Here is a 24,311-nt window from a genome sequence, read left to right as displayed (position 1 = left end):
CAGGGGTGGCTGATCGTTACAGCGGTTCTGACATAAACACAAAAAAAAAACATCCACCTGTGACCCCATTTTGGAAACTACACCCCTTACTGAACATAACAAGGGGTATAGTGAGCCTTAACACCCCACAGGTGTTTGAAAATTTTTCGTTAAAGTTGGACATGAAAATGAAAAATATGTATTTATTCACTAAAATGCTGGTGTTATCTTAAATTTTTCATTTTCATAAGGGGTAATAGGAAAAAAGCCCCCCCATGATTTGCAACCCCATCTCTTCTGAGTATAAAAATACCCCAAGTGTGGACGTAAAGTGCTCTGAAGAGAAGGAGTGCCATTGGACTTTTGAAGAGAGAATTAGGCTGGAATTGAAGGCCATGAGCGTTTACAAACCCCCATGGTGCCAGAACAGTTGAACCCCCCACATGTGACTCCATTTTGGAAATAACACCCCTTATGGAATGTAATAAGGGGTACAGTGATCATTTATACCCCACAGGTGTCTGAAAGATTTTTGGAACAATGGTCCATGAAAAAGAAAACTTGAATTTTTCATGTGCACAGCCTGTTCCAAAAGTCTGTGAAACGCCAGTGGGGTGTAAATGCTCCCTGCACCCCATATTACATTCCGTGAGGGGTGTAGTTTCCAAAATAGGGTCACATGTGGGGGTCCATTGTTCTGGTAGCACGGGGGCTTTGTATATGCACATGGCCACCAACTTCCATTCCAAACTAATTCTCTCTCCAAAAGCACAATGGAGCTCCTTCTCTCCTGAGCATTGTAGTTCGCTCGCAGAGCACTTTACATCAACCCATGGGGTAATTCCATACTCAGAAAAAATGGGGTTACAAATTTTGTGGGGCATTTTTTCCTATAGCCTCTTGTAAAAATGGTAAATTTTGGGGAAGAAACTGCATTTTAGTGAATTTTTTTTTTCATTTTATTTACACATCCCATTTTAACGAAAAATTGTCAAACACCTGTGGGGTGTTAAGGCTCACTGTACCCCTTGTTACGTACCTTAAGCGGCGTAGTTTCCAAAATAGTATGCCATGTGGGTGTTTTTTTTTGTGCTGTTATGGAACCATAGGGGCTTCCTAAATGAAACATGCCTCCCAAAAACCTTTTCAGCACAATTTGCTTTCAAAAAGCCAAATGTGGCTCCTTCTCTTCTGAACATTGTAGTGTGCCAGCAGAGCACTTGATGTCCACATATGGGGTATTTCCATACTAAGAAGAAATGGGGTTACACATTTTGGTGGGCATTTTATCCTATAATCTATTGTAAAAATAGTAACATTTTGGGAAAAAAAATGCATTTTAGTGAAAAAATAAAAAAAATTCATTTACACATCCAACTTTAATGAAAAGGTGTCAAACACCCGTGGGGTGTTAAGGCTCACTGTGCCCCTTGTTACGTTCCTTGAGGAGTTTAGTTTCCAAAATAGTATGCCATGTGTTTTTATTTTTATTTTATTTTATTTTTTTTGCTGGTTTGGCACCACAGGGGCCTAAATTCGACATGCCCCCCCCCCCCCCCCCCCAAAAAAAAAAATTAAAAAAAATATTTAAGCAAAATGCAAATGTGACTCCTCTTCTGAGCATTGTGGTGTGCCTGTAGTGCACTTTACATCCACATATGGGGTATTTCCATACTCAGAATAGATGGGGTTAGAAATGTTGGGGGACATTTTCTCCTATAACCCCTTGTAAAAATGAAAGATTTGGGGAAAAACCAGCATTTTAGTGAAAAAAAAAATCATTTACACATCCAATTTTAACTAAAAGTCGTCAAACACCTGTGGGGTATTAAGCCTCACTGGACCCCTTGTTATGTTCCTTGAGGAGTATAGTTTCCAAAATAGTATGCCATGTGGGGAGTTTTTTGCTATTCTGGCACCATAGGGTCTTCCTAAATGGGACATGCCCCCCAAAAACCATTTCAGAAAAACTCACTCTCCAAAATCCCATTTTCGCTCCCTCCCTTCTGAGCCCTCTAGAGCACCCACAGAGCACTTGACATTCACATATGAGGTATTTCCTTATTCAGAGAAAGTGGGTCACAAATTTTTAGGGGGATTCTATCCTTTTACCCCTTGTAAAAATGTAAAATCTTGGTCTACAAGAACATGCAAGCGTAAAAAAAGGAAGATTTTGAATTTTCTCCTTCACTTTGCTGCTATTCCTGTGAAACACCTAAAAGGTTAACACACTTTCTGAATGTCATTTTGAATACTTTGAGGGGTGCAATTTTTATTATGTGGTATTTCTAATATGAAGGCCCTTCAAATCCACATCAAAACTGAACTGGTCCCTTAAAAATTCAGATTTTGTAAATTTTGTGAAAAATTGGAAAATTACTGCTAAACTTTGAAAGCCCTCTGATGTCTTCCAGAAGTAAAAACATGTCAACCTTATGATGCAAACATAAAGTAGACATGTTGTATATGTGAATCAATATATAATTTATTTGGGATGTCCATTTTCCTTATAAGCAGAGGGTTTCAAAGTAAAAAAGAAAAAGCTAAATTTTAAAATTTTTATAAAATTTTTGCATTTTTCAGCAAGAAATGATGCAAGTATCGACAAAAATGTACAACTAGCATAAAGTAGAATATGTCGCAAAAAAAACTATCTTGGAATCAGAATGAAAAGCAAAAGCATCCTAGAGTTTTTAATGCTTAAAGTGACAGTGGTCAGATGTGCAAAGAATGCTTGGGATTTTAAAGGATAGGGGATAAGATGTCAGATTGTGGGGGTCCCACCACTGGGACCCCCGGGATCTCAGCTGCAGTGCCCCGCTATCATTACTGCACATAGCAAACTCACTCCGCCCCCTCACAGCTCCGCCCCCTCACGATGTCTCTGCCCGCCCCTTCAATACAAGTCTATGGGAGGGGGCGTGATGGCCACCACGCCCCCTCCCATAGACTTGTATTGCAGGGCGGGCCGTGACATCATGAGGGGGCGGGGCCGGGATGTCACAATGCTCCGGCCTCTGTATCACCGGACATTACGCACAGAGCGAGTTTGCTCTGTGCAGTAATGATAGATGATAGCGGGGCGCTGCAGCAGAGATCCCAGGGTCCCAAGCAGCGGGACCCCCGCGATCTGTCATCTTATCCCCTATCCTTTGGATAGGGGATAAGATGCTAGGGGTGGAGTACCCCTTTAAGGTGAAAATGGGCTTGGTTCTTAAGGGTTTAAAGAGCAGCCGTAAACAGCATCTTTTTCTCTGGCACACCTGGCCCATCCATGTATTACATTGTTGGTCATTCATGGCCTCATCCACAAGGAACTGTGACCCTCCAGATATTTCAAAACTACAACTCCCAGCATGTCCAGACAGCCAACGGCTGTCCGGGGATGCTGGGAATTGTAGCTTTGAATCTTCTGGAGCGCCACAGTTTGGAGACCACTGACTATGACTCATTTACTGCAGGTATATTGAATTATCACCTTGTGCTTCTCCCAGAGATAACAGAAACTCACTAAGTTGACATAACTATAAAAAGTGGCTGTCATGGTGAGACAACCTTTTGAATGTGATTTTATCCTTTAAAGGGGTACTCCGCCCCTAGACATCTTATCCCCTATCCAAAGGGGCAATACAGGGACCAGAGCATCGTTACGTCACGGCTCCACCCCTCGTGACGTCACGGCCCGCCCCCGTCAATACAGGTCTATGGGAGGGGGCGTGCCGGTCATCACGCCCCCTGCCATAAACTTGTATTAAGGGAACGGGCCGTGATGTAATGAGGGGCGGAGCCATGACATCACGCTGCTCCGGCCCCTGTATCGTCCGTCATTACGCACAGCGCGAACTCGCTCTGTGCAGTAATGATGGCAGGGTGCCGCAGTGGCGATCGCCGGGGTCCCCAGCAGCGGGACCGCGGCGATCTAACATCTTATCCCCTATCCTTTGGATAGGGGATAAGATGCCAGGGGTGGAGTACCCCTTTAAGTATGGATTTTTTTCATTGCAACTTGCTATGAAGATATATTTTTATCTCTTTAAATTGGCACTGTCAGAAAACAACTCCTGAAAATCCCACCAATAGGGGTCCCCATACCTACAGCAGCATCAGGCTTGTCTGTGAGTCATGGACAAGGGATGACTCATGGACAAGGCTGCATGAGCAGACAGAGCAATCAGGTGACAGAGGCCTAAAATTATGATCAGGATTAGGTACTGAGTAACGTATTAATTTTTTTTTTTTTTTTTTTGTGGGATCTGACAGGTATGCTTTAATTTATTTTACAGATTTGCTCTGGACCACAGGCAAGAAGAGCTCTACATGATGACAAAGTCTTTGTTCTCGAATTCGGGCCTATAATTTGTAATGGTAAAATTATAATATTCAGACTTCATCAGGGAGACAGAAAATACACTGTGTGACCATAGCTTAATACACATAATACAATATTGGGTCAAGTCTGTGATGTCGGATATAAATATAGACCATATATCAGAACACTTCTGCTTATACTTATTGTTTACATGTACCTATGTTGTCTGGTTTTATTGTTATCTTCAAGCTCATATTCAATTGTTCTCTAGGTGGGTAAAACTCCATTCACATTACATCACAATCATAATGAAAGATAACTAAGGCTGCTTTTACACAATGGAATTTCTGAGCTGAATTTTGCTGGAATATTCAGCTCTGAGATTCTGCAGCAGCAAAGTCCCATTGATTTGAATGGGATTCTGCTGCACGGTGCACACGGCAGAAAGTTACAATTTCAGTTTCCACAAAAACATTGAACTGATTAAATATTTCTGTGGATTCCGCTTTGAAATGCATTGCCATCTATACAGATTTCTGAGCGGCCCTGAGTCAATCTAGCAAATTTGCAGAAAATCTGCCTGTATTTTATAGGTGGAAATTCTGCGCATTTTCAACCACGGGAACAGGGCCTAACAGTATTTTGGTTAAGTCCACCCACAGTATTTCCCTGCCTTACCCTTGTTACCTTTCTACACTCAGCAGGCTGATCCTGAGCCTCCTCAGTGGCAGTGCTCCACCCAACAGGTCATCTGGGGTATGAATGTGGGGTCCCATTAAGAATATCTTTAAAAAAACTTATAAACCAAAAAAAAGCTAACTTGAAACCAACTTTGTACTGCATAAATTAAAACAACCATGCAGAACTTAACAATGGGATGGGGGTGGGGGGGGGGGTGGGGGGCTGGGTACATGTTAAGATAGGGACTTGTCAGAGGTTGGGACAGGTCAATCAGGGGAGGGGGGGAGTTGGGGGCTAAGAAATGGGAAGTCCTGTGCCATGTGCATTTTTTTTTTCTCTTGCTCTCTACCTTCTGGAGGGGAAAAATGACGAAAAAAAGAAGATAGGATGTGTACGAGCATAATGGTAGGGAATGTAAGGGGTTTGGGGTATAAACACAAAAGAGTAGCGATAGGAGATATTATTTAAAAAAAATAATAATAATTACCGGATATAATTTGTTTACTTGAAACACATTTAATGAAAGAAACCTCACAACGAATTAAACATTTATTTTTTCACACTATTATCACTCTTTTTTCACCACATGTTCAAGAGGGGTCACAGTTATGATACACAGTAAGGTTAAATGGGAATTATCTGACAAACTAATTGACACAAAAGGAAGATATGTAATATTACATGGGAAATTGAAGAAATTAGTATGCCCTTTGGCATTTGTATATATTTTTCCGCCGTACACATCCGATGTTCTCAAAGTTGTAATTAGGTTTTGGCAAGGAAAGAGGGGATGCCCGTTATTTATTCAAGGGGATATAAATTGTGTGATGAACAGAAATGTTGATAGGTTAAGAATGGGAAATGAAGAAAGGTTTTTGGGCAAACACCTCTGAAGAAGTTTTGCGATGAAGTAGGACTAATAGATATATGGAGAGCTCGAAATCCAGGGAAATATGTATATTTGTGTTGGAATAAAATGAGTAAAGCAATGTCCCGCATAAATATGTGATCAATCATGGAGTTTAAAGATTAGAAAGATTAATTTCTGTGTTATGTGTATCTCTGATCATTCCCCGTTATTTATCAAGATCGATACGGAAATGGGAAATTTAGTAAACACATGTAGAATTAATGCATACTGGTTTGAGCTTTTGCATAACAAGGTAATAAAAAAACAGTTAAATAAATTCTTTGACAGGAATTGGGATACAGCGTTAGATCAAATCGTGTGGGAAACCGGTAAAGCGTTTTTACGAGGGGAACTATTACATGCAATTGGGGGAAAAAAAAAAAAAAAAAAAAATTTCATAAGAGGGAAGAAAATTTTATGGATGCAGTAAAAAAAAAGCAGAGGAAACATTTATAATAAATAGCTCAGATAAGAATAAAAGGGATTGGGAAGAGGAACAAGAAAAAATAGAAACATATCTAAATGAGAAGAGTAGAAAGAAAGGTAATCAGAGATTTATAGGTGTGGGGAAACCTAATAAAAGATGAATGGCCTTAATTAATAATCAACAAGGGAATAGAAGTATTTATGCTATCAAAGACAGAAAAGGGGTGATACAGAGTGACCCAGATAGCATACTGCAGGAATTTGATTGATATTTTGAGTTATTGTATAAAACCGAGTCAGATTTCAGTCAGGAGGAATGAAAAGACTATGTGGACGGAATAGAGTTGCCCACAATTCCAGAGGAGGAATTAGCAGAACTTAATGGTCCGCTAACAAATTATATAGAGCCCTGGAAACAATTAAGGGAAACACGTCCCCAGGAGGGGACTGGTTCCCCTTTGAAATCTATCGGAGGTATAGGGAAATACTTATCCCGGCCTTGGTTAGGGTTATAAGTAACTCTTCAGAAATAGGGGTATTGCCAAACTCAATGAGTGAGGCTAATATGATACTATTGTTAAAACCAGATAAAAAAAAGAAAGAAATAGAATCGTATAGACCCATATCATTGTTCAATATAGATATAAAAATTCTAACAAAGGCTTTGGCTAACAAAATACAGAGGATCATACCAGAATTAATACAAATTATTAAGTTGATGTATTATATAGCCACTGGGAAAATAAATATAGATGGTATGAGCTCCAAAGGACTTGGATTGACGAGAGGGTATAGGCAGTGTTGTTCTCTCTCCCCCCTGCTATTTGCAATGGTCATAGAACCGCTGGCAGAGAGTATAAGAAAAGATGCGATAATAGCGGGTTTTGGAGCAGGGGGGAGAGGGAATAAGATCACAATGTATGCAGACGATATTTTGATGTTCCTCGAAGACCCAAAAAAATATATCAAGCGAGATAGGAAAATACCATCAGCTAAATCCCCTAAAATGAATTAAGGAAATGGAAAAAAAAAAAGGCAAACATGTGGAATGATTTAAATTTATCAAGAGTGGAAAAAATTATATTGATCAAGTCAATCTTGATGCCAAAGATTCTGTATGTATTTGGATCTGCACCAATCTGGTGCGAGATGAGGTTGTTGAGAAATATTGTCAATCTTATCTCAATTTTCAATTCATTGATTTGGGGCAGAAAAAGAACAAGAATTAAACTGGAGTATTTGTGTAAAAAAAAAAAAAAGGAGAATGGAGGTCTAGATTTTCCGGATATATATAGGTATTTCTTGGCAGGTCAAATCTATTTCTTGATTGAATGGGGAAAAAAATAGCTTTCTTTGATTTTGTGTAATATTTTAAGGACATATTCCAGTTGTTGGAATCGGGGAAGTTAGAAGACGGTAAATGGAGGAAGATGTTGATGGCTAAAAGTTTGGTTAAAACATGGAAGGTATTTAGGAAAGAGATGGATAAAAAGGGAGTAATGGATAGGGCACCATTGTTGGATAATTTGAATATTCCCAAAATAAGTGGGCTAGGAAAGATAAATGTGTTTAATAATACTGATTGTGTTAGGATAGAAGAAGTATGGGGGGGGGGGGGGGAGGTAAATTTAAAAACTGGACCGAACAGAAAGAAGAATTTAATCTAAAGGAGGGAGGATGGTTGAAGTATATCGGCATAAAAAAAGCTTTTATGGAGTTTATTAGTAATGGAGGATGTATATATTCTGTATACCCTGAGATTATAAATAAAATAATGGACGGCAAAATAAATAAAAAAACATATTTCGTATGTGTATACAGCTTTGTCAAATTTGGAAAAAAATAAACTAACACATAATAGTTTTCAGAAGTGGGAAGAGGAGATTGGTTCTCTTAAAGAGATGAAATAGGATACAGTACAGAAGAACATCCATTTAGTGTCTCCAAATTTGAATAATAGGTTAATACAATTTAATATTGTGCATAGACTTTATTACTCACCCTGCTTCCTGGAAAGGATAGGTATCAGGGAAGAAAGTAATTGTAATAGATGTAATATAGAGAAATCAGGACATATACATTTATTATGGAGTTGCCCGTAGATTGTCAATTATTGGAAATAAATATACTGTATAATTGAAGAGATAATTGGGGTATGTATGGAGTTCTCCCCATTTCTAGCATTTTTGGGCGATGAATCAGGTATTAATGCTAGTAAAATGAAAAAAAAAATGCATAAGAATGTTATTCTATGCCCGTTTACTGATTGTTAAAAATTGGATTTCCCCTAGGAGCTCTAGTTGTGTTGAATGGTATAATAACATGAGGAGGATTGAAGGTTATATCGTGAGAGGGGAGGGGGAGGAGAGGTAGAGAAAACATTTTTTTTGTGTGATTAAACTTGTGAGATGTGAAGGGGTGCTGAGTCAGAAGGACAGATTGGAGTGGAACAGTTGAGAGGGAGATATTGGAATGCGGTGAGATGAAATATTAAAATGGATAACTGGATGGAGGTTTACACAAGGGGAAGAGATATGGGGTGGGGGAAGCTGTACGGTTATTTATGTCCTTCTGAGACTGTGCCCCTATATTTGGCATTGTACGCAGGAATGAGGGGGGGTTGGTTGGGGTGGAAGGGGGGAGGGAGAATATATATATATATATATATATATATGTGATTAAAAAAAGACTAAAAAAAGTTTACTTGAAACCAACTTTGTACTGCATAAATGAAAACAACCATACATAACATAGCAAACAGTAAGGTATAGTATAGCACAAAATCGGACAAATGCAAGGTCTTCCCTTATTTTTAGACAAATGCAAGGTCTTCCCTTATTTTTGCCCTAGCTGCCCTAGCACCAACCTTCAGTTGGTGCACATTGAATAGATGGAGCCCAGAAAAAGTTCTGCTCCAGGGTATTACTTGGAGTAGGCTGACACTCTCTAAATGTCCACAAATGGATTTCAAGGTCAATTATCAGTATGTTGTTGATGTGAGTTCAGGGTGCCTTACTGTGATACAAGGAAGAAGGGTTTCAGGTTTTTCCTTACACAGGCTCTAAATCAGGGCAGCTTCAAGTTATCTTCAATGCTCATAGAGGCTTTCCTGCTAAAAGCACTGGATCTTGTTCAGTTGACTAGAGGAATTCTCTCAGCTTCTGCAGGTACTATTTAACCAGGATCCATCACAGGCTTTCCCTTTGTGTCTTCTCTCTCTGCTTGCTCGCTTGCACTGTTGGACCTGAAAAAAATCTCAGATGGCCATGAGCACATTTCTATAAAAGTCTTCCTACCCCAGCTTTAGTCACTGCTCAGTTCATCTGCCTGTGCAGTCCACCATCTACTGGACACTTTATGTTATTGCAGGATAACACACAACAATAATAATGATATTTCAGTTGTTTTGTTGAAAAAAAGCCATAAAGGGGCCACAGATGTAAACGAAGCCTAAAGTTAATGACATACAAAATATATAATATACTTATAATGTGTGTTTTTTCTTTATACAGACCTTTTCCAATTGTCGCTTGCTTTCAGTAAGTCTATATTTTGTCATCCTTAATGTGCTCTATGTACTTCCCATGTTCTGTAGCTGTAGTGATTGGCCTTTTCTTGTCTTTTTCAGGAAGACAGACACCATGGCCTCTTCTGACACTACTTCTTTTCCATTGGATTACACATCTGGTTTTTAAATAAGCACCGTCAGGATCAAGAAATGTTTTATACTTTGTACAAAATGGCAAAACTTTAACCTTCTAATATACTTTTAATCATGGATCATAAAAAAAGACCACTAAGGGTCCCCATACTATCCAAAACACAATTCTGTCCGGCTACAGCATTATCTTTGTCTCAGCTAAAGCATAGGGAGGGACAAAGTCTAGAAAGTGAGGGCGGGACTAGTAATCCTTTGTGCTCACCCCTGTTCTGTCAATAAGACTCTTGTCTGAAAACAGAGAGGAGGGGGTTACAGAGCTTGCAGTGATTGGATGAAGAGACTTAGCACAGCACATAATACTAAGGGAGGAAGTGAATGCAGGATGACTGTGGGCAGGCTCAGTGCTTGCCTTGAACACTCCCCTTCCTGAGCAGTGGATGTAAGAATGAGTGAGCAGGAGATCATAGGGATTTGCAAGCTAAATACAGAAGCTAGACAAAAAAAAAAGAAATGCAAAGAATCTGCATGACCTAAAGAGTAACATGTATAAGCATTTTTGTGACATGACACTTTCATAGTTTCTTCGGTTTTGCACAGACTGATGATATACTTTATTATTATGTATACTTTGCATGTATTGGCTGACGATAACAATGATGCTACTTTATGCATGGGATTAACAATAAACAAATTTCATATATCTTTTTTACTTGCAGTAAGAAACATTTTTATGATCTATATATAAATTAATCAAAATAAAAAATATTGGACCTTAAACTTGAATCTTTGTTTGTTCCTTAAACAGGGCTGCTGTCTGTTCTTCTTGCTGTCTGTCGTTCATCTCCAGTCACTGATATTCTGCTTGAGCTGCTGACTATTGCTCTTTTCTGGGCCTTCTTTCTTCTACGATCTAAGCTATTTGTCCAAGCTTTAGGGCCAGCTTTGTACATGCGTATATTGGAGAAGTACTAGGGGTACTTTTAAAACATTGTAGAGCTGCTGCACATGCAACTGACTTTAGTGCACTTGCTGTCTGGTACCTAATGCAAAAGGGTGTCCTGTATGCCCTTGAGTAGAAATGGGCGAATTTTTCAAAAATTCGATTCGGCCGATTCGACGAATTTTCCGAAAAAATTTGGTTCAATCCGGGTTTATTTGTGGGGAATCGCTATTAAAAAATGGCTATTTCCGGGCTACAGAAAGCCTCAATAGGGGTGTAGAACACTTTGCCTTGCCGTAACACGCATAGGTAGTGTGATGGGGTCGTTAAATAATACTGTTATTCAGTATAACATGCATATTACAGGCGTCGCAATTAGAATTACTGCCACAGAGCGGCACAATGACAGAGTCTGGATGTGGCGTCTCAATGGTTGCTTGTAGTCTTTTAATGGGGAGTGCTTCCTGTGATGATCTCAATTGGCAGACTATGAAACCACTTCTAAACTCTGCCTGCCTGCAGTGATGCGGGCTTGAGGTCAATGGATTTCCCCTGTGCTGATCTGAATTGTCAGTAACGCTGATTAGGGACCACACAGTGTCTGCTCTCTCTCTAGCCAGAACGAATGAGGGCTTTAAACTGTATGCCTTTTAAAATGTAGAAGTCTGGTTGCATCAGTTTTTGCAACAAAAAAAAAAGTACCGGTATATGTTTTTTTCTTAACACTTTCTTGCAAAAAAATGTCATATTGTTTTCTTGAAATTCCAAGGAAAATTGGTTTGGTTTAACATGTGCAAGAAAAAAAGACATCCCAAAAACCATATCCCACTGTAGACCCATCCTTTTTTTTATGGACTTTGTAAAAAAGTAATGTATATGGTTTATATATGGTTTTTAAACAGGAAACAAAACATTAGTAGACTGCAGTTTTGTGTACGGTAAAAAAAAAAAAAACACGTTTTCTATACGGTTGTATACCGTACTGTATTGCAAAATCACGATGTGAATGTACCCTTACAGATGTTGTCCCTGTCAGGATTTGAACCATGGCAACAGTGCTAGCCACTGAGCCACTATGCTGTAGCCTGACCCTAATGACAGGGCAGCAGTGATCCCAATGAAAAAAGGCCTCAGACTCCCCCCCCCCACACACACACACAATTGAGGACAATGTATAATAAAAAGTAAATTAACATACACCTATTACACTGAAGAAACACATTGTGAAAAAATGTAAACCAGTTTTCTCGCTTTAAAGCAAAACCTGCAGTTTTAGTTATGACCAATAGGTGGCATCAAAATACAACTGTCGTCTGGGTACTTCCTTACTCCTTAAACAGTATTGGAAACTCAAACGTTTCTATTATAAATGCGGGTATATAAAGTTCAACTTTTCAAATTTCTTAATCTATTTGTATAGAATAGGGATGAGCAAATCAAATCTGACGAATCCGAATTTGTTACGAATTTGAGGAAAAATTTGACTCACAACTAATGCGAATATCGCTGCGATTCGATTGCGCAAATCCCTTCATTAAACTCCATTTAGTGCGGTCCAGGCTCCAGGGCAACTAAAAGGAATCCTGGGAAGGCAGGAACAAGGGTCAGCGAGATGACCTCCTAATCACATGCAGCAAGCAGCCTATCAGCAGCCAGCAACTCCTGTGATGTCACAGCCCTATATAATCAGCCAGTCCCTTCAGCCATTTATTGCAGAGAGAGAGAGAGGGGCCGATAGCAGTGTGTGTTGCACAGAAAAGCATTTTTACAGCAGTGATTCACCTCAAGCCCAAATCCAGTCTAGAAGCACTGATAGGGAAGGGAATGAGATTGAGAGAGAAAGTACAATTTTGAGTGTAGTACACAGCGACGGTGTGCTGCAGCACTGGTATGTACCACAACTGAAAAGCTAAAAGTAGCCAGCCAGTTAGGGTGAGCAGTGCACTAAAAGCATATTGTAAGTGTAACCTGTGCCTACATCTAAGTGGTGTACCATTTTGTTCCTGTTAAAGTCTTAAGGGCATAGACCTGTAAAAGGCCAGGCAAAAGTTCACACCTGCTGGTGTTGTAGACAAATACTGTTTTAATCGTACTGGAGTGCATTGTACTCCCCTCATAAGTGCATACCACATACGTACATCTAAGTGGTGTAATTTTTGTTTCTGTTAAAGTCTTAAGGGCTTAGATACTGTGAAAGACCAGCCAAAAGTACACACCTGCTGCTGTTGTAGACAAATACAGTTTTAAACGTACTGGAGCGCATTGTCCTCCCATCATAAGTGCATACCACCTAAGTACATCTAAGGGGTCTACCATTTTGTTCCTCTTAAAGTCTTAAAGGGGTACTCCGCCCCTGGCATCTTATCCCCTATCCAAAGGATAGGGGATAAGATGTTAGATCGCCGCGGTCCCCAGAGTTCGCTCTGTGCGTAATGACGGGTGATACAGGGGCCGGAGCAGCATGACATCATGGCTCCGCCCCTCATGACATCACGGCCCGTCCCCTTAATGTAAGTCTTTGGCAGGGGGCGTGACGACCGCCACGCCCCCTCCCATAGACTTGCATTGACGGGAGCAGGCCGTGATTTCACGAGGAGCGGAGCCGTGACGTAACGATGCTCCGGCCCCTGTATTACCCGTCATTACATGCAGAGCGATCTCGCTCTGCGCAGTAATGATAGCGGGGTGCTGCAGCAGCGATCCCCGGGGTTCCCAGCAGCGGGACCCCGGCGATTTGACATCTTATCCCCTATCCTTTGGATAGGGGATAAGATATCTAGGGGCGGTGTACCCCTTTAAGGACCTAGATACTGTGAAAGGCCAGCCAAAATTACACACCTGCTGGTGTTGTAGAAAAATACTGTTTTAAGTGTACTGCAGCTCATTGTCCTCCCCTCATTAGTGCATACCACATACGTACATCTAAGTGGTGTACTATTTTGTTCCTGTTTAAGTATTAAAGGGATTATCCACCATAAGGTAATTTTAGCACATACCTGGCAGACAGTAATGAACATGCTTTGGAAGGATCTGCGCTTGTCTTGAGACTAAACGGCTATGTTGTGAGATAACCATGTGGCTAGCTTTTTGTGAACTGGTATTTCCTGTTTGATTTTTTTTTATTTTGCCTACAAATCCCATAATTCCATTTTCCTCCCTCCCACACATCAGTCGCCCCACCCATTGAAACATAAATGAGCTGCATCGATTCAAAAGACCTGTGGTTTTTAATCAGGGTGCATACAGCTGTTGCATTAGTTGCAGACTGATCTCTCTCCCACTAAGCGATCGCTCCACCCATTGAAGCAGACAGACTCCCTGTCATCAGCTGACTAGTGAGGTCAGGTCTCAGCTGCATTGCAACCTGGGAAGAATTTGAGACAACAGTGATTTCATATGCTGTTAAAATAAATATTGGGGTGAAATTTACAGAAGTGTGAGAAAACTGTCACACACAGGTACAGACACTATTTTAAGAACTACACTACCTCTACAGCCCCTGTAGAATATTCAAATAAAACAACATTCCTGGAATACCTCTTTAAGGGCCTAGATACTGTGAAAGGCCAGGCAAAAGTACACACCTGCTGGTGTTGTAGAAAAATACTGTATTAAGTGTACTGGAGCGCATTGTCCTCCCCTCATAACTGTATACCACATATGTACTTCTAAGTGGTGTGCCATTTTGTTCCTTATTTAAATCTTAAGGGCCTCGATACTGTGAAAGGCCAGGCAAAAGTACACATCTGCTGGTGTTGTAGACAAATACTGTTTTAAGCATAGTGGAGCGTATTGTACTCCCCTCATGTACTCATTAAGTATGTCAGGCAGAGAAGTGCTAGGACATGCACAGAGGAGTGTCAGAGGCCTAAATCCTTCAGAAAGAGGTTGCAGCAGACTAGGGGCGAGTGGCAGCAGGAGTCGACGTGAGAGGCCTGAGCTCCCTGTATCTGCTAGCAGTCGTGTCTCGACCAGCAACCCATCTGCCGTCATCGAATCATTAACCCGGTCATCCACTTAATCACAGATGAAATCTGACAACCCAGTCAACAGTCGGTGGGTTCCTCAGACACAACCCTCAGTTGGCATGGCCCTGGAGCAGTCTCTGTCCTCCCATTTCCTCTGTCATATGCTGTTCCCTCCCCCACAGAAGTATCTTTTGCTATGGTTTCATCTCCACTATTCAATGAGGACGATCTACTAGAGGACAGTCAGCAGCTACTGCCTAGCCGAGTAGTAGAGGAGACATCTGCCGCTTCCTCCACTAGGCAGGCAATTAGTGATGAGGAGAGTGGCGTTGGAGGTGGTGTTGCGTGCGTTCAGGCTCCTGAAGCAGACACTGTTGTGGTACCTGAGGAGGACATCAGTGACATGCAGACACATGATGATCATGAAGCTGATCGCACTTGGGATCCGGGTGCACAAGGGGCTTCATCATCATCAGGAGAAGAGGGTTGCAGGTGGCCCGTGAGGAAGCAGCTGAGCCAGCAAGGTGGTAGCATGGCTGGCAGTCAGCATGGTGGAAGAAGTGGAAAGTCTGGAGCCAAACGTGCCAGGGGTAGATCAACTGCTTTGCGGCAGCCTACCTTACCTGGAGTGGGCAGAAGCAGCACCCAATGCAGCAGCAGCAGCAGTAGCAGCCAATATCAATGCGGACTGTTAGTGGGAAAATCAGCTACTCAGCGGTGTGGAAGTTTTTCATCAAGCATCCGGAGGATGTTTACCTGGCCACGTGCAAGATGTGCCTGCAGAAGGTAAAGCGTGGCCAGGGTCCAAATGTTGGCACCACGGCCCTGCATCACCATAAAGCGGCCTTGGAGAACCGTAGCTCCGATGTGGTGGTCCAGCCTGCTGCATCACCCAGTGGCACGCCCCTCCCTGCTTCAGCTAGCCAAAGCTCCACCACCTCAGCTGAAGGGAGCTGTGTGTCATACCCATCTTCTGTCGCTTCAGATGCTCCTGCTCCTCCTACTTCGAGTCAGTCATTCCGCCAGCAATCCATCAGCAAAGAAACTGAATCCAATGACGCAGAAACTGAATGTTCTCCTGTCCAAGTTGCTGGTGCTGCAGTCCCTCCCTTTTCAAGTGGTGGACTCTGCACCTTTCAGAGAACTGATAGCTTGTGTAGAGTCTTGTGGAGAGTACCAAGCCATCATTTCTTTGCGAAAAAGGCAGTACCAGCCCTGCACAATTTTTTTGGAACAGAAGGTTGGCCAGTCCTTGAGCCTGTCAGTGTGTATCAAAGTGCATGGCAGCGCCAACATGTGGAGTTGTAACTGTGGTCAGGGACAATACATGTCCTTTATGGCCCACTGGGTGAATGTGGTTCCTGCACAGCCACAACAGCAACTTGGTCAGGTCCCACCACTTCCGCCTCCACGCTCTTGGTCCTGTGTGTGTGACTCCGCCTCCTCATCCTCCACTGTGTCCTCAGCCTTTACTGCATAAACAAGTCTTAGTGCCCCTCCAGCATACCATCTGTGCAGGGCGCGGAGGTGTCACGCTGTTCTTCACATGGTTTTCCTTGGCGAACTGAGTCACACAGGGGAGGAACTGCTAAAAGTAATTCATCAGGAAATTTAATCATGGCTTACTCTACAAAAACTGGAAATGGGAATCATGTTGACCGACAACGGGAAGAACATCTTGTCTGCATTGCGACAAGAAAGCCTGAGCCATGCGCCCTGCATGGCACACATGTTCAATCTGGTTGTCAAGTGGTTTCTGAAGTTTTCCCCCCATCTGCAATACATCCTAACAATGGGAAGGAAACTTTGCATGCACTTCAGCCACTCATACACCGCAAAGCACACCCTCCTTGAGCTGCAGCATCAGAACGGTATCCCCCAACATAGTCTGATTTGCGACATTGCCACACGTTGGAATTCCACCCTCCATATGTTGGACCGACTATACAAAGAGAGAAAAGTCTTCACCAATTTCTTGATGATCCAAGCGGATAGGGGGGACTCCCCTTTGAAACTTCAAAGTCGACCAGTGGCAGCTCATACATGACACCTGCCGTTTGCTCAGGACCTTTGAGGAAGCCACATTATTAGTCAGTCGCCAGAATTACGGGATGAACAACGTCATTCTAATGCTTCATCTACTACAACACGTGTTGAAAACAATGGCTGGTCAAGGCACTGGAGACATGTCACCTACATCTCACAGCCACATGAGCCCTGTGGGGGCAGAACTGGAGGAGGGGGAGGGGCACAGTGGAGCACAGTTTAGGTTTCGCAAGATGGACGTTTTTTCTAGTCATCTGACTGGAGAGGAGGAGCAAGAGCAGCTAGAAAAGGTAGAAGGTTATAAGGAAGGCAAGACACACCGTGGCAGTATGCAGTGGAGATGGAAGCAGGTAGTCCCTCCGAGTCACTTGCACAAATGGCATGATGCATGCTCATTTGCTTGCGTAGTAACAGCCGAATTGTCACCATTCGGCAATGGGATGACTTCTGGCTCTCCATCTTATTGGACCCTCACTACCGGGACAAAATTGGGGCCTTTTTTACACCCACTGAGAGGGAGGACAAACTGACCTACTACAGAGACATCCTACGTAGTCAGTTGGCCGATACCTATCTGCGCCATCGTCCATCCTCTCGCAGGTCTGACTCGGGGGGGCCCTCTGCGCTCACCTTCCACTACCATGGCTGCTGGGGAGGGGTGGCAGGAGCAGTACCAGCTCCATCAGCAGCAGCCTAAGTCTACAGTCGCTGATGAGTAGCTGTAAGTCTACAGTCGCTGATGAGTAGCTGGTCACAGCAGGAACAATTAACAGCTTTAAAACAGGATTAGATACATTCCTGGAACAAAATAAGATTAATGCTTATGAATATAAAATCTCATCCCTTCCCCAATATCGTGCCACACCCCTACCCCTTAATTCCCTGGTTGAACTTGATGGACATATGTCTTTTTTCGACCGTACTAACTATGTAACTATGTAACTAGCAAAGTTTGCCCTTGAAAAGCTGTCCTGCTTGGCCAGTAGTGTGCCATCAGAGCAGGTGTTTAGTGCGGCGGGGGCCATAGTAGCCCAAAGGAGAATCAGGCATTGATCAGCCAGAATTTCCATCCTTTAATGCGTGATGCATCAGAGTAGATTGACCATGGTGCCACACCAACAATTCACAAATATGGATAGTGCAAAACATATTTAAGGCGCTGCTCCCCAGTTACAGACATTCCTCTTCATCAGACCACAAGTAAATATTGAGGATATGCATTACGCAAAACTTTACTTTTAATAATATTCTTAGAGTAAAAATATGTACCCCAATTTTTTTGGAAATCCTACAAAAGGAAAGGTGTGCAAAAAACACCATGTGCCACCTACACCACGAAGTATCGATGTGATGCAAAGATCTCTAAAAAGTGGAAGGGAACAACATATGGTCCATTGTAACCGGTGGGTGTAAGAACTTCCCCTGTGAGGCCATACTCTCGCATTATTAACTCCCTTCTTGGCAAGTGCAACTCGCCCCAAAAAGGGTGTCCCCACACAGAAACCTCTCCCTATTACCCTTTACAAACACTGCCATTTCCCAGGGTTTTTAGGTGGAAATAGAGTGAGTTTCCTGTGTGGGGCTGCCTTTTTTAGGGTGATTAACACTTTCCAAGAAGGGAATTAATAGGGCAAGAGTAAGGCCTTACAGGGGAAGTTTTTAACCTACGTTGTTCCCTTTCACCTTTTAGAGGTCTTTGCATCACATCAATACTTGGTGGCGTAGGTGGCACATGGTGTTTTTTGCACACCTTTCCTTTTGTTTGATCTTAAAAATTTAATTTGGGTCCATATATTTTATCCTAAGCATATTATCAAAAGTTAAGTTTTACGTTATGCATATCCTTAAAACTTACTTGTGCACACCAACACTATTACAAAAGAAAAGTTTTCTTCTGCCTACCTGGCTCAGCTACTATTCTGATCCTGCCACAAGCCTGATGCCACACATCTGATGCCAAGTTCTCCTTTTTTCACCCACCTTCGTCACCCAGTACTGGTATTGCCACCCACCGCACCACTCTACCACGGGTCACTTTCAGGACTCCTGATGCTGCTCCTGCCACCTCCAGGCTGTCTCATTCTGCCACCATATGTTCTCCTTTTGCTGATGCCACCAGGCTGTCTCATTCTGCCACCATATGTTCTCCTCATGCTTATGCCACCTCCAGGCTGTCTCATTCTGCCACCATATGTTCTCCTCATGCTGATGTCCGCTCCAGGCTGTCTCATTCAGCCACTATATGGTCTCCTCTTGCTGATGACACCTCCATGCTGTGTCATTCAGGCACTATATGGTCTCCTCATACTGCCACCTACTCCAGGCTGTGTCATTCATCCACTATATGTTCTCCTCATGCTGCCGCCTACTCCACTCTGTGTCATTCAGCCATTTTATGTTCTCCTCAAGCTGCCGCAAACTCCAGGCTGTGTCATTCAGCCACTTTATGCTGCCGCCAACACCAGGCTATGTCATTCAGCCACTATGTGGTCTCCTCATGCTGCCGCCACCTCCACGCTGTGTCCTTAAGCCACTATATGTTCTCCTCATGCTGCCACCACCTCCACTCTCTGTCATTCAAGCACTATATGGTCACCTCATGCTGCCGCCAACTCCAGGCTGTGTCATTCATCCACTATATGTTCTCCTCATGCTGCCGCAAACTCCAGGCTGTGTCATTCACCACTTTATGCTACCACCAACTTAAAACTGTGTCATTCAGCCGGTTTCCTGATGCTGTCGCCAACTCCAGGCTGTATCATTCAGCCACTATGTGGTCTCCTCATGCTGCCGCTCTATCCACGCTGGGTCATTCAGGCACTATATGGTCTCCTCATGCTGCCGCCACCTTCACGCTATGTAATTGAGCCAGTATATGGTCTCTTCACTCTGTGGCCAACTCCAGGCCGTGTCATTCAGCCACTATATTGTCTCCTCATACTACCGCCACCTCCATTCAGCCACTATATGGTCTCCTCATGCTGCCGCCACTTCCACACTGTGTCATTCAGCCACTATATGGTCTCCTCATGCATCCACCACCTCCAGGCTGTGTCATTAAGCCACTATATTGTCTCCTTATGGTGCTGACACCTCCACAGTCCACACTATTTTATTCTGGCACTTTATGGTCTCTTCATGCTGCCGCCTCTTCCACGCTAGGTCATTCAGCCACTATATTGTCTCCTAATGCTGCCGCTAACTCTAGGCTGTTTCATTCAGCCACTATATGTTCTCCTCATGATGCTGCCACGTCCACGCTGGGGCATTTAGCCACTATATGGTCTCCTGATGCTGTCGTCACCTCCACGCTGTGTCATTCAGGCACTATATGGTTTCCTTATGCTTCCGCCACCTCTAGGCTGTGTCAGTCAGCCACTATATGTTCTCCTCATGCTGCTTCAAGCTCCAGGTTGTGTCATTCAGCAACTATATGTTCTCCTCATTCTGCTGCCACCTTCACGCTGTGTCAGTCAGGCACTTAATGGTCTCCTCATGCTGCACCCACCTCCACGCTGGGTCATTCAGCCATTATATGGTCTCACGCTGCCGCCAACTCCAGGCTGTGTCATTCAGCCACTATATGTTCTCCTCATGCTGCTGCCACCTCCACATTGCGTCATTCAGCCACTATATGGTCTCCTCATGCTACTGCCAACTCTAGGCTATGTCATTCAGCCACTATGTGTTCTCCTCATCCTGCCGCCACCTCCACAACGCTGGGTCAATCAACAACTATACTGTCTCCTCATGCTGCCGCCACCTCCACATCATGTCATTCAGGCACTATATGGTCTCTGCATGCTTCCATAACCTCCAGGCTGTGTCTTTAAGCCACTCTGTTCTCCTCATGTTGCCTCAAACTCCAGGCTGTGTCATTCATCACTATGGGGTCTCCTGATGCTGCCGCCAACTCCAGGCTGTGTTATTCAGCCACTATATGTACTCCTTATGCTGCCGCCACCTCCACACTGTGTCATTCAGGCACTATATGGTCTCCTAATGCTGCCGCCACCTCCACTCTGTGTCATTCAGGCACTTTATGGTCTCCTCATGCTGCGGCCACCTCCACACTGGGTCATTTAGCCACTATATGTTCTCCTCATGCAACGGCCACCTCCACACTGGGTCATTTAGCCATTATATGTTCTCCTCATGCTGCCGCCACCTCCACGCTGTGTCATTCAGGCACTATAGGGTTTTCTCATGTTTCTGCCTCCTCCAGGCTGTGTCATTCAGCCACTCTATGTTCTCCTCATGCTGCCGCAAATTCCAGGCTGTGTCATTCAACCTCTCTATGCTGCTACCAACTCCAGGCTGTGTCATTCAGCCACTATACATTCTCCTCATGCTGCTGCCACCTCCATTCTGTGTCATTCAGCAACTATATGTTCTCCTCATGCTGCTGCAAATTCCAGGCTGTGTCATTCAGCCTCTCTATGCTGCTACCAACTCAAGGCTGTGTCATTCAGCCACTATATGTTCTCCTCATGCTGCTGCCACCTCCATTCTGTGTCATTCAGCCACTATATGTTCTCCTCATGCTGCCGCAAATTCCAGGCTGTGTCATTCAGCCTCTCTATGCTGCTAGCAACTCCAGGCTGTGTCATTCAGCCACTATACGTTCTCCTCATGCTGCTGCCACCGCCATTCTGTGTCATTCAGCCACTATATGTTCTCCTCATGCTGCTGCCACCTCCATGCGGTGTCATTCAGGCACTTTACGGTCTTCTCTTGCTGTTTCCACCTCCACGCTGGGTCATTAAGGCACTATATGGTCTCCTCATGTTGCCACCACCTCCACGCTGTGTCATTGAGCCACTATGTGGTCTCCTCACGCTGCCGCAAACTCCAGGCTGTGTCGTTCAGCCACTATATGGTCTCCACATGCTTCCGCCACCTCTACGCTGTGTCAGTCAGGCATTATATGGTCTCCTCCTGCTGTCTCTACCTCCATGCTCGGTCATTCAGCCACTATATGGTCTCACGGTGCTGTCAACTCCACTCTGGGTCATTCAGACACTATATGTTCTCCTCATGCTGCCGCCACCACCACGTTGTGTCATTCAGCCACTATATGGTCTCCTCATGCTTCTGCCATCTCCACGCTGTGTCAGCCAGGCACTAAATGGTCTCCTCATGCTGCCGCCAACTCCAGGCTTTGTAATTCATCCACTATATGTTCTCCTCATCCTGCCGCAACCTCCACTCTAGGTAAATCAGCCACTATATGTTCTCCTCATGCTGCTGTCACCATCACGCTGTCATTCAGGCACAATATGGTCTTGGCATGCTTCCACCACCTCCAGGCTGTGTCATTCAGCCACTCTATGTTCTCCTCATGCTGCTGCAAACTCCAGGCTGTGTCATTCAGGCACTATATGCCGCCCCCAACTCCATGCTGTGTCATTCAGCACTATGTGGTTTTCTCATGCTGCCGCCAACTCCAGGCTGTGTGATTAATCCACTATATGTTCTCCTCATGAAGCGGCCACCTTCACTCTATGTCATATAGCAACTATATTTTCTCCTCATGCTGCCGCCACCTCTATGCTGTGTCATTCAGCCACTATATGGTCTCCTCATGCTGCCACCACCTCCACGCTGTGTCATTCAGCCCCTATGTTGCCTCCTAATGCTGCCGATACCTCCACGCTGTGTCGTTCTGGCACTTTATGGTTTCCTCATGCTGCGGCCATTTCCACGCTGGGTCGTTTAGCCACTATATGTTTCCTTATGCTGCCGCCAACTCCAGGCTGTGCCATTCAGCCACTATATGGTCTCCTCATGCTGCCAACACCTCCAAGCTGTGTCATTCAGCAACTAAATGTTCTCTTCATGCTGCCGCCACCTCCAGGCTGTGTCATTCAGCCACTATATGGTCTCCTCATGCTGCCGCCAACTCCAGGCTGTGTCATTCAGCCACTATATGGTCTCCTCATGCTGCCGCCAACTCCAGGCTGTGTCATTCAGCCATTATATGGTCTCCTCATGCTGCCACCACCTCTACTCTGTGTCATTCAGCTACTTAATGGTCTTCTCATGCTGCCGCCACCTCCACGCTGTGACATTCAGGCACTACATGGTCTTCCCATGCTGCCGCCACCTTCACGCTGTGTCATTCAGCCACTATATGGTCTCCTCATACTGGATTTTTTTTTATTAACATAGAATTCTTCTTGTCATATTATAAAGATATATGAGAGGAAGAGCATAGGACCTAACAAAAGGCCATACACATTACACCCTGTTCCCAATTATTCTGCAAATTCTATTTAAGTGTCACAAAGATGAAATATTTAGTTTTTCAGTTTAAAGGGGTACTACAGTGTGAATTTTTAAAAATTTTTTGAAATTAGCTGGTGCCAGAAAGTTAAACAGATTTGTAAATTACATCTATTAAAAAATCTTTACCCCTCCAGTATTTTTTAGCAGTTGAATGCTTTTCTTTTGAATTTCTATTTGTCTTGTCCACAGTGATCTCTGCTGACACCTGATGCCTGTATCAGGAACTGTCCAGAGCAGGAGAATATTCCCATTGCAAACCTATGCTGCTCTGGACAGTTCCTGACATGGACAGAGGTGTCAGCAGAGAGCACTGTGGACAAGACAAAAAATGAATTAACAAAGAAAATAATTTCCTCTGTAGCATACAACTGCTAAAAAGCACTGGAAGGGTAAAGATTTTTTAATAGAAGTAATTTACAAATCTGTTTAACATTCTGGCACAAGTTGACTTAAAAAAAAAACATGTTTTCCACCGGAGTACCCCTTTAACTCATGGATGTCATTGTGTCTCAGGGCTCTTTCGATCACTGAAAACAATCTCGGACACTTGTGATAATTAGATTGCCAGGTGAGCCCAATTTAAGGAAAAACTATTAAAGGTGGGTGTTCCACATTATTAACCCCACAGGTTTTTTTCATGTTTGCACTTTCATATTCTCCACTTCACCTCCTAAAAATCAGAACGCTTTAAATTTTGCACCTACAGACTCATATGAGGGCTTGTTTTTTTGCGCCACGAATTGTACTTTGTAATGACATCAATCACATCTCCCAAAAACTTTTGGCGAAACAAAAGAAAAATTATTTGTGGATCCGATCATCCATAATGGCGGACAGAGCTCACCTGCCTCTGTCCATCTCCAGGGGTCTTCTGCTCTGTTCTGGGCTATGCCCTATGCATAGCACTAAACAGTATTATCAATCAAATGGTTGCTATAAATAGTCCCCTATGGGGGCTATAAAAGTGTTTAAAAAAAGTTACACATTTTTGCAAAAAAGTTAAAAAAATTAGAAAAATCCCCTCCCCAATAAAAATGTTAATCATCTGTTTTTCCTATTTTATCCCCAAAAAGCATAAAAAAAATGTATAAACATATTTGGTA

At 43.4% G+C, this 24,311-nt stretch overlaps 1 protein-coding gene across 1 annotated transcript in view; it reads left to right on the top strand.

Annotated features, from left to right (window-relative positions):
• LOC130285312 (uromodulin-like) overlaps window positions 1-10,938 on the top strand; it is a 62,722-nt gene extending 51,784 nt beyond the window's left edge. Inside the window, exons 13-16 of the mRNA XM_056536668.1 lie at window positions 6,058-6,132; window positions 7,682-7,771; window positions 9,364-9,472; window positions 10,772-10,938. Coding sequence (XP_056392643.1) covers window positions 6,058-6,132; window positions 7,682-7,771; window positions 9,364-9,472; window positions 10,772-10,938 — 441 coding nt within the window. The remainder of the gene's footprint in view (window positions 1-6,057; window positions 6,133-7,681; window positions 7,772-9,363; window positions 9,473-10,771) is intronic.
• The last annotated feature ends 13,373 nt before the right edge of the window (window positions 10,939-24,311 follow it).

Source organism: Hyla sarda, chromosome 8 (genome assembly GCF_029499605.1).
Source record: "Hyla sarda isolate aHylSar1 chromosome 8, aHylSar1.hap1, whole genome shotgun sequence".
Lineage (NCBI taxonomy): Eukaryota > Metazoa > Chordata > Amphibia > Anura > Hylidae > Hyla > Hyla sarda.
Note: the sequence above shows the minus strand (reverse complement) of the source record. Positions and strands in the feature narration are given on the sequence as shown.